At 62.8% G+C, this 10,127-nt stretch overlaps 2 protein-coding genes across 2 annotated transcripts; one reads left to right on the forward strand and one right to left on the reverse strand.

The window, feature by feature from the left end:
• Positions 1-701: 701 nt before the first annotated feature.
• CRYBB1 (crystallin beta B1) lies at positions 702-4,799 on the reverse strand. The gene is made up of 6 exons (XM_041410258.1): positions 4,784-4,799; positions 4,038-4,197; positions 3,144-3,262; positions 1,477-1,609; positions 1,211-1,353; positions 702-882 (listed from the first exon to the last, which is right to left on the reverse strand). The coding sequence occupies exons 2-6, from the start codon at positions 4,176-4,178 to the stop codon at positions 702-704; spliced, it is 717 nt and encodes a 238-aa protein (XP_041266192.1). The 5' UTR covers positions 4,179-4,197; positions 4,784-4,799.
• A 3,640-nt stretch (positions 4,800-8,439) lies between these two features.
• On the forward strand, positions 8,440-9,816 carry CRYBA4 (crystallin beta A4). The gene is made up of 5 exons (XM_041410323.1): positions 8,440-8,478; positions 8,585-8,703; positions 8,904-9,045; positions 9,143-9,285; positions 9,669-9,816. The coding sequence occupies exons 1-5, from the start codon at positions 8,440-8,442 to the stop codon at positions 9,814-9,816; spliced, it is 591 nt and encodes a 196-aa protein (XP_041266257.1).
• Positions 9,817-10,127: the final 311 nt, after the last annotated feature.

Genomic DNA, 10,127 nt, shown 5'->3' on the forward strand with positions numbered 1-10,127 from the left:
TTAATCACCGCCGTCGCTAATTAGCGGCGTGGGAGCCCAGGGGAATGCCACCCGAGGTGTCCCACCGGGAGGCAACAGGATGGAAAGGGGAATGAGGCCGCAAAGAGTGCCCGGTGGGGAGGGACAGCATCCGAGGGGGAAAAAACCTCCTTGAAAGTGAATCGGTTTTTGATGATTGCAATTTCGGCTGTTAATTAGTGCCCAGGTGGATCCTGCGGGCACGGACCCAGGACCCCTCGCAGCCCCCTGATCCCGCAGGAGTGGATGGAGCCAGGAGCCCTCCCTGACTCCGTGGACGGAACCAGGAGCCCGCCCTGATTCAGCATCTCCCGGGGTACCCCGAGTCCCCCAGCTGAGAGGGTCCCCACCGGCCAACCCCTTCCCCCACCCCAAGGGTCTCCTGTGTCCCAGCCCCAGCGCGGGGAGTTCCTGCATGAGACCAATTCCCCGGCAAAACCCCCCTCCCCCGTGTCCCACCCGGCTCCAGCGCAAGGCTGGCACACCCCGGGCAAGCCGAGCCGCGTTCATGCACCACCGACCCCCGAGCAGTTCTAATCTTCTGGTTTTTTTTTAATTTGCCTCACAAGGTAGAGTACATCCAGGGAATGTGCAATGTACAAGGAAAGTGCTGGGCAGGCGAGCGCGAGGGGAGGCGGGGGTGCCCCACGGGGCCCGGGACTCGTAGCTAGCAGGCAGCACGCTCAGTCGGAGGGCGCGTCGGGGGTGACAAAGGTGCCCTTCTGGTCCCACTGCATGTCCCGGATGCGGCGGATGGACTGGATCTGGGGCTGGAAGGCAGACCACTCATTCCAGTGTCGGAAGTCTCCGGTCTCAAAGAGGTACTGGTAGCCTCTGTAGCCAGGGTACTGGTACCCGACCCAGCTGTGGGAAAAGCAAACACAGAGGCACCTGAGCGGGGTTGGCCGATCCAGGCAGCAGCCACATGGCTAGTGGGTGCTCAGGGGGCCGGTGGAGCCTCCCTGTGCTGGCCACCAACCTCTGGGGGACAGGCCACACCACCAGAAACAGCCACACCACCCAAAACTGCCACCAAAATTGCCATGCCACCAGAAACAGCCATGCCACCAAAACCAGCCATGCCACCAAAACCAGCCATGCAGCACTTTCTGGCTGCCTGAGAGCCCGCAGCAGCCATTTGGGGAGGACAGGGAGCCTGGCACAAGGCAGCCACCACTGCAGCCCAGCTTACGTTCCACTGGGCACCTGCACGCTGCCCACGCGGTCGCAGAAGCCATAAGCCCAGAGGCTGGGCACGTCGTCCTCCTGGATTTCCATCTTGTTGCCCTTGAAGTCAGCAGACTCGTAGAGGGAGATTTTGTGGTCCTCAGCCTCCTGGGGAAGACAGAGGGAGGGTGCTGGGCGGTGTGGCCAAAGCCCTGGAGCTTTGCTGCAGTGAGGCATCGAGCACACAGCCCTGGGCAGACCCCACTGGGCTCTCTGCTCCCGAGCACTCACCATTTTGATGGGACGCATGGACATGAAGCAGTCGCTCCGGTAGCTGCTGGACCAGGTGTCCCAGCGAGGGTACTCGCCCTTCTCCAGGATGAACATCTCCCCACGCATGTTGGCCTGCTCGTAGGCCACCCAGCTGGGGAGAGAGGTGGGCAAAGAGTGGGTCAGGTGCCACGCAGCAGTTCCCCTCCTGCTCACCCAGCTTGCAGGACAGTGGAGAGGTCTCCAAAAAGGCTGTGGCCCCACCACCCTGCTGCCACCTTTCTCCCAGCCCAGGCAGTGTGGCCTGTGCTGAACCAGCGCTGATCCATGGGCTCCCAGCTGGAAGCTCACTGGTGTGTGAGTGTCCAAACCTGCAGCAGTCACCAGCACACACGGTGTTCCTCTTCCTCAGCTGGGCAGCAGCAGGACTCCTGCACAGCTGGTGACACTGCAGAGTCAGCTCAGTGTTGTCCCTCCTGCCTGGGCTGTGTAGTCCTGGCATGCCCGCACGCCTCACTGCTCCAGCGCCAGCCAGCGCTGGCACCTATCCCACTGCCGGGAGTGGGGCTCACTCAGCTGCAATGTCACCTCTTCAGCAGAGCCACGAGGTGCTGGGAATGTCATGGGTGTGGGGCTCCAGAAGCCCCTGGCACCACAACAGCCCTGCATTTGCTGCTTCCTCTTTCCCTGCAGAACAGCTCTTCCTGCAGATGCCAGCAGGGGTTTTCCCGCTGGCAGGAGATGTGTTCAGGTACCCCAGGCTGCACAGCCTCAAGCTGGCTGCTAAAGCTCAGCTTGGTTGTTTTGCTTTCGTCTTCCTCTAGGCACATTTTTGGGTGCAGAGTTCCATCAGTGACTCTCAAGAAGCTTCTAAGGACCACAATGACACCCAAGTTCTCTCCTCCCAATTTCACCCTTTCTATGTCTAGTGCAGCTTCCCAGGTATCATATCTGAGCTCCTTCCAGCTGCTCCATCCCCTGCTTGTTTCAAGAGGAGTTGGGTATTCTGGGCTCCTAATTAAAAAGTCTCAGGTGCTGTGTGGTGTCATTCCAGGTCACCCTCCTGGTTCCTCAGGGATGCTGTCAGGACAAGCCATGTTCTTTATATCCTCCCTACAGCTCTATCAGCCCCCCTGCATTCCTGGGCATGCTGTTTCCAGCCGAGCACAGCACGGTGGGATGCTCAGAGATCATCTGTCTGCTCAGTTATCTGCTTTGGGGATCGTTTTTGTCCCTGCCTGTGTCAACTGTTCCCACGGCTTTGAGACCTGCCCAGCCCCCTTGTTGCTGCTCAGCTGCCTGGGTGCAGGCGGGTGCTTGTCCCTGCCCGTCCCTGCCTGCTCCAGCCTGGTCCAAGGATCCCACCTCATTTCACCTTGGCTTCTCTAAAATCTGCAGGTCCCTTGTATTCCATGCACAGCTCCAGGTGCCTGAAATGATGGACACGTTTCCTCAGCCCTTGGCTTTGCCTCTGGTGCCCTTTGCTTTGCATGTGGCCCTGGCATCCTTCCCACCCATCCTGGCCCTCCTGTCCTCCTTGAAGGAGATCCGGGATGCCCACTCTGCTCCTGTGCTGGCCCTGCTGTCCCTGAACATCACACTGTGCCCAGGGTGCCCCCAGAGCTGTGTCCCCACCCACCAGGAACATCCCCAGGGTCACAGCCCCCTCCGCGGCTGGGGTCACTTACGGTCCGGAGGTGACAATGACACTGCGCACCCGGTCGAAGCCGCGGTCAGCCAGGTTCAGGCACTCGGTGGTGAACTCCATCTGCCTGCCCTGGAAGTTCTCCTGGTCGAACACAACAATCTGGGGGTGTAAGGAAATGGTTGGATGAGGACAGGCATGCTCAGGGAGGGCAGGCTGGTGCTGGGTGACACAGCATGCCTGAGCCCACTGCTGCACGTGTCCCCCTCGGCTCTCCAAGCCTTCCTGCAGCTTCTCAGACCTGGTGCCCGCCTGTGCTGAGCTGGGCTCTGTGCATGGGCAAGCCCAGCACAGGCTGAGCACAGGAAGGCTCCCCCCAACAGCTGTTCCTGCTCCAAGATGGCCTCATCCTGCACCTGGTTTTGCTGCTGCTGGTGCCCATAGTGGTGGGAAGGAGCTGTTTCTCCAGGTGCTCTGTCTGCACCGTGGCCTTCTCAGCCTGGCACGGTGTCACCAGAGCCCTCTTATCACTCACCCCCCATGCCAGCCCTGCTGCAGTGCCTCAGTGGCATGCTGGCATCGCTGTGGCATTTCAGTGCTGGCCCTGTCACCCCTAGTGTCCCCTCCACTTCCCCACAGGACCCCTGCATGCAGGGGGTGACCAGAGGGAGCAGGTGACAGCAGTCAGCCCTGACACCACAACCCAGGGGAGAGCACTTCCAAAGCCTGTGGTCCCCAGCAAGCTGTCCTGGCCAAGGCACCTTCAGGCACTCTTCCTCCTGCAGAAGCTGGCCAAATCCTGTGCCTGCTGTCAGAGGGACAGAGCAGGGATGGCATCACCCACACTTCCACAGTTCTTCCCCCTGGAACAATCTCCTCCTGCCCTTGTCCCTCAGCCCAGAGCATGTCCCTGCACATGGGGTGCCACAGGGCTTACCCTGAAGGCTTCTGGGGAGGGCTCCTCACCCTTGCTGTTTGCGACAGGAGCAGGGTCGAGGGATGGAGTTGGAGCAGGAGCTGCCTTCTCCTTGTCATCCGCAGCCTGGCCCGGAGCAGCGGGTTTTGTGGTCTCAGACATCGCGGTGGTGGGCTCAAGTCTGTGACAGGGCACCAGCAGCAGGTTAGAGGGAGAAATGGATGTGGGCACCCACAACATACCCCAGGAATGGTGACATCTGGATGGGGACTCTCAGTGGGGTGGGTGGGCAGGGCCAGGGGAGGAGCTGCTGGAAGGTTCTCCAGTAGGCACAGGCAGGGGTCCTGTCTTCAAGAGGGGGATCACAGGAGGTTCTGGAGTCCATACTCTCCTTCTGTGGTCAGAAGAGCCCTGAGCATGATCCTAGCCCTTTAGGAGTGCCCAGGGATGAGGCTTGATGCTGTGCCAGGCACCTGGGCCATCCCGCATGGGGTGCACCTGGGAGCCTGGGGGGCACCAGGCAGCATGTGAGGGGTGGGAAGGGGACAGCCCTGGTCTGCTGAGGCCTTGCAGCTGGCACCCTGCTGTGACCCCGCAGGTGAGTGTCAGCAGCAGCTCCCCGGGGAGTGGAGGGCGGTGGGATGCTGAGCACAGAGGTGCTCCCAGACGTGACCACCACAGCAGTGGCCACGGCTTAGACCCTGAGTTTCCCTCTCCCCACCTCAGGTCCGGCTGCAGCCCGGTGTCCGGGGACTTTGTCCTCTTACCTGGGCAGCTGCTGCTTCTTGTTGGAGTGAGCAGGCTTGTGTTTCGGGGCGCCGCGAGGCCCCCACTTTATAGCCTGGCAAGGGCAGACCCCCGGGCGGGCTCACAAAGGAACTGCCAGCTCATCAGTGTCTGCGCGGCCGCCCAGTCATCACATCCTGCAAAGCGCTGGGCGAGCTGGAAGCCTCTCCCCGGCCCCGTGCCCAGCCGCTGAACCCAGCACTTTCCTTTGTGCCCCCGGCACAACAGAAGACCTGACCGTGCCACTTTGCAGCGGGCCCGGCACCCGCTGCCCCGCGTGCGGCCGCCCCGGCAGGGCATATATAGCCCTGGCACGGCCCGGCCGGGGCCGGCACAGGAACAGCTCCCCTGCCCAGCGCCCCTGCCCCGGGCCGCGGCGACACCCCGCTCTCCTAGCAGCCCCGCCGTGCCCGTTCCTCCCCTCCAAACACTGAACCTCCCGCTTTGAACATCACCCCGTGCCCGCAAGCGTCGGCAGCGCTGCTCTGGAGATGCCAGAGAGCGAGACCTGAGTGTTCTGAAGTGCTTCAGGAGCCAGGTTTTTTCCAAACGATGTGTAATGGAAGCTGACACTTTGCGAACCACCTGAGTGCCTGAAAACAGTGTTTGTTCTCCCTTGGGAACGTCCCTGCTCACTGGCAGGGTTCTTCTTTGCTTTTTAGCCCATTTTCCCCATGCTGTGGTCACCCTGTACCACCCCTGGTTCTGCCACCACCACACTCATGGTTTTGGGGCATCAGCTCTGTCTGACTGGTGCAGGAGGGTCGTGGGGTGGCTGGCTGGGGACACACTGGCACCAGTCCCTGCAGCAGCTCAGCCTCTGGTGCCACATCTCCCCCACCCCATGGCACCTCGGGGGGACCTTCCCCTGAGTCCTTCTGAGCCTCTGATCAGCTTTTCTGCATCTCCACACCCCTGTCCAGCACCTGCAGATTCCTGCAGCATGCAGCACCAGCAGTGCCTCACCCGGGGAGTGCGGGCACAGGGCTCAGAGCCCCGTGTGCTGCCCTCCTCTTTTGTTCCTCTCATGTGTCACCCAGCAGTGGTGGGGTCCAGCTGCACCCTCTGGGCCTTTGCGCAAAATCCCCAACAAAAAGAATGGATTGATCCCTTCTTTTCCCGAGGTTTTTCAGGAGGTGTGCTGTGCCCATGACATGGTTGGGTGTGGGGTCTGCTGCCCTGTCACCCTGGGCACTGGCTCAGTCTGGTTGTCACCTTGAGACCGAGCAGTGTTTTATGATTCACGATCTCAATTTGTGCTCGTTTCCATGGTTTTTATCCAGATTTCTAATTTAACCTGCCCTCTCTTCCTCCCAGAGCCAGCATGGGTGCTCTCCCTGTGCTGCATCCCCTGTGCCTCCTGGGCATTAATCACCAGCTCTCACCCACCCCCTGCTCTTGACTCTGCTTCCCCTCCCAATCCCCAGCACCTTTGAACCTGGGCATTGAAAAACCAGCTCAGAGGGGCCGAGCCCTGCTCCTGATGGCTGCTTTGCTCCTTACTGAGCACTCAGCATCCCTGTGGGCTTCCCTGAGCCAGTGCTGTGGCAGAGCTGACAGCAGGGATCGATCCTTGGCCGTCCTGAGCCCCCCAGACACAAAGTCTCAGCCCTGCCATGGACCCTGTGCCCTCACTGCACCATTTCTCCCTGGCACAGAGATGCACAATTCCAGCACAGCAAAGAGCTGCCCTGGCAGCAGACAGCCAGAGCTGGCACAGTGTGGGCACGGAGGGCATGGGCATGAGGGTTTGTTCTGCCTGAGTCCTGCTGCCCGTGGACCTCCTGCTGCTGCATCCCTGCTTGGCATGAGTGGCACCGTGAGGGCACAGGCTCCAGTGACCGTGTCACACTGCCAGGACACGGGCATGAGGGTTTGTTCTGCCCTGGTGAGTCCTGCTGCCCATGGACCTCCTGCTGCTGCATCCCTGCTTGGCATGAGTGGCACCGTGAGGGCACAGGCTCCAGTGACCGTGTCACACTGCCAGGACACGGCATGGACAGCGAGTGAGTGCTGGTCATTGTTCTGGTGGCCAGTGCAAGCTGAGTTTAGTTCAGGCCACAGCGAGAGGCCAGGGACAAGTTGTGCCAGTGCCAAGAGGCTTTTGCTGGGGTTGCAGGTCCCGTGCAGCCCTACTGTGCCCTGGGGCAGCCCGTTGTGCTGAGCCTCCCCAGCTGCCCTGCTCTGCCTCCCCCAGAGTGCCCGGGGCTCACAGGGCTGCTGCAGCTGCATGAGGAGGACTCTGGCTCAGCCTCCTGGCAGTTTTCTAGCAAATTCTGTCCCAAAACACAGCACTCCCTGTGGACACGGGTTTTCCCATTGGACTCAGGAGCCTCCATTGCCTGCTGCCCGCTCCAAGGGGCAGGCTGGGTGGCTGCCTCTGCCCAGCCTTTGTGGAGCCTTGGCACTACCCCGGGATGATTTGTGAGGTGTGTGGGTCACTGTGAGCAAAGCTGGAAGGTGTTTAGGTCCCCATAATGTGGTGGCAGCAGAGTCTTTCCAGCACACAGAGGCAGGAGGCTGCTGCAGCTCTTCCCGAGTCATGACCTGCACCTCCAGTCCCTCCTGTGCATTTTATACCCCCCACTACCACTTTCCATGCCCCTGGTCCCCACTTCTTATGGTGTCCATGGCTGTTGTGTGCCCAACCTGCAGCAAGCCACCCCGGATTTAGGGTAGAGCTGCTCTGCCCTTGCAGGGAGAGCAAGTAGAGACGTGTCCTTCCTCCCACTTCCCAGAAAGAGGTGAGGAAACTTCCCCATGCCCCAGAGCAGGCAGCACTGCCAGAGCTGGGACACGGCCCAGCCCAGCCCCACACCAGGGAGGGCACATGGCAGGAGCGCTGGCAGGGCCTGGGGGCGATGCCCCAGCCCTGGAGCTGTGGGGAGGGGGTCAGAGCCTGTGCCCGGGGGGCCAGCTCGACATCCCAGCTCATCAGCGTCTCTGACACGGCGCCTTTGTTCTGGCCGGTCCCTCCTCCCCGCCATGTGCTGAGTTAGGGGTTTCAGTAATGCTCCCCTCCCCGGGGCTCTGTCTCTATCTGTAGGCTATAAAAACCCAGCCAGAGGCTGCTGGACATGTCACCTCCCTGGGCACCAGTGCCTCACCCCAGGTAAGTGCTGGAGCCTGGGGCAGCTGCCCCATGCCCATGGCGGGTCCTGGGAGCAAGGAGCTGTGGGAACATCCAAGATCCGGGGTTAGATCTCTCCTTGGCACCAGGATCTGTGGTGGGGGTTGGGGGATCGGGGTCTGTCCCTGGCTGTGGCAGGGGCAGGTGTTGATAGTCAGTGTGGGCACACAGCTGACTCTGCAGCGCTCCCCGCTCAGCACTGCCCTGCCAGCACCGGGGCTTTGGCTCAGGGAGCTGCCAGTGGGAGGAGGAGTTTCCCCAGGCACGGGCAGGGATGTCTGCCAGGGCCAGGTGCCCACTGGGCCAGGTGCCCGCCGCTCCACATGGCCCTGGTGGCAGCTGGGCAGGGAGAGCCACAGAGCTCTTCTTCCGCTCCAGCATGGAGCAACCCCCTTGTTGTCCCCCACACTGCTGGTGAAGGGGGACAACAAAGCTCCTGAGGTCATTTTCATCTGGGCAGAGAAGCAGCTTTACTGTCCCCTTCCCCTGTGCTTTGGCAGAGCCACCATGACGCACCGCTGCAAGAAATCCTCCGGTCTCTGGAAGGTACAGGAGCCCGGGCAGGACCAGCACCCTGCCCTGTGAACACCCGGGAATGGGGCTGTAATATCTGCACCCCCAGAGCCCCCTGACTCCCTCCATTCCCCGCCAGATCGTGGTGTGGGATGAGCCTTTCTTCCAGGGCAAGAAGCACGAGTTCACCACCGACTGCTACAGCACCCCAGAGCACGGCTTCAGCACCGTCCGCTCCTGCAAGATCGAGAGCGGGGCGTGAGTGGGGGTCCCGGGGCATGGCCACCCCACGGTGCTGCGGGACCCCACGGGTAGCAGGGGGGTTGGAGGATGGAGGCCTCCAGTGCCTTTTGCTACCCGAGCTGCCTCCTGTGGGCAGCGCTGGGTGCAGCGAGCACAGCCCGGCTGCGAGCCGGGCGGTGGGCACGCCGGGGGTCTCACCCCTCCCGCCCCGGCAGGTGGGCAGGCTTCGAGCACTGCGGCTTCCAGGGGCAGCAGTTCGTGCTGGAGCGCGGCGAGTACCCGTGCTGGGAGGCGTGGAGCGGCAGCAACGCCTACCACGTGGAGAGGATGTGCTCCTTCCGCCCCATCGCCTGCGCCGTGAGTGCCCCGGCCCCGGCTCCCCCCGCGGGGCATCCCCCGGAGCCCACCGCTGGCCAGGGTGGCAACGCCAAAGCCGTGCCCGTCTCGGCCGCAGGACCACGGACGGAGCAGGCTGATGCTGTTTGAGGAGGAGAACTTCCAGGGCAAGCGGGCAGAGATGAGCGACGACTGCCCCTCGCTGCCCGCCCTGGGCTGGGGCAGCAGCACCGTGGGCTCCTTCCTTGTCCGCTCCGGCGCGTGAGTACCCGGGGCTTGCAGCCCGCCGGGACCACCGGAGCACGCAGCAGGGCCGGGGATACTCGGGCAGCACGGCCGGGGATGCTCGGGCAGCAGGGCCGGGGATGCTCGGGCAGCCGGGCTGGGGATGCTCTGGCAGCATGGCCGGGGATGCTCGGGCAGCACGGCCCGGGATGCTCGGGCAGCAGGGCTGAGGATGCTTTGGCAGCAGGGCCGGGGATGCTCTGGCAGCAGGGCTGAGGTTGCCCGGGCAGCAGGGCTGAGGATGCTCTGGCAGCCGGGCTGAGGATGCTCGGGCAGCCGGGCTGAGGATGCTCTGGCAGCTGCGGGAGCTCCGCGGTGCCGCCAGCCCCGGGCCAGCGCCGCTCTCTGCTCTGTCGCAGGTGGGTCTGCTCGCAGTACCCGGGCTACCGGGGCTTTCAGTACCTCCTGGAGAGCGACAGCCCCGCGGGCGAGTACAAACACGTGCGGGAGTGGGGGTCCCACGCGCAGACGGGCCAGGTCCAGTCCATCCGCAGGGTGCAGCAGTGACCGCGGTGCCGGAGCCCCCGCGCCCCGTGTGTCCCGCGGGGACAAAGCTCAATAAAGGCTCAGTTGTCCAAGGCGGCGCTGGCAGTTGGGGACAAGGGCCACGGGGGTGCGTGGCCGGGAGTGGTGCCACTGTCGGGGCAGAGCGGGGCTCTGCAGCGGCAGGGATGAGGTGGAGGGGAATTTTTCTGCCCGGCAGGGATGAGGTGGAGGGGAATTTTTCTGCCCTGCAGGGATGAGGTGGAGGGGAATTTTTCTGCCCGGAGGTGCAGGGGTTCTGCAGGACTCCCACATCCCAGCACCCCACAGACACC

This window comes from Onychostruthus taczanowskii, unplaced genomic scaffold, assembly GCF_017590055.1.
Source record: "Onychostruthus taczanowskii isolate IOZ18803 unplaced genomic scaffold, ASM1759005v1 scaffold32, whole genome shotgun sequence".
In the NCBI taxonomy this organism is placed as follows: domain Eukaryota; kingdom Metazoa; phylum Chordata; class Aves; order Passeriformes; family Passeridae; genus Onychostruthus; species Onychostruthus taczanowskii.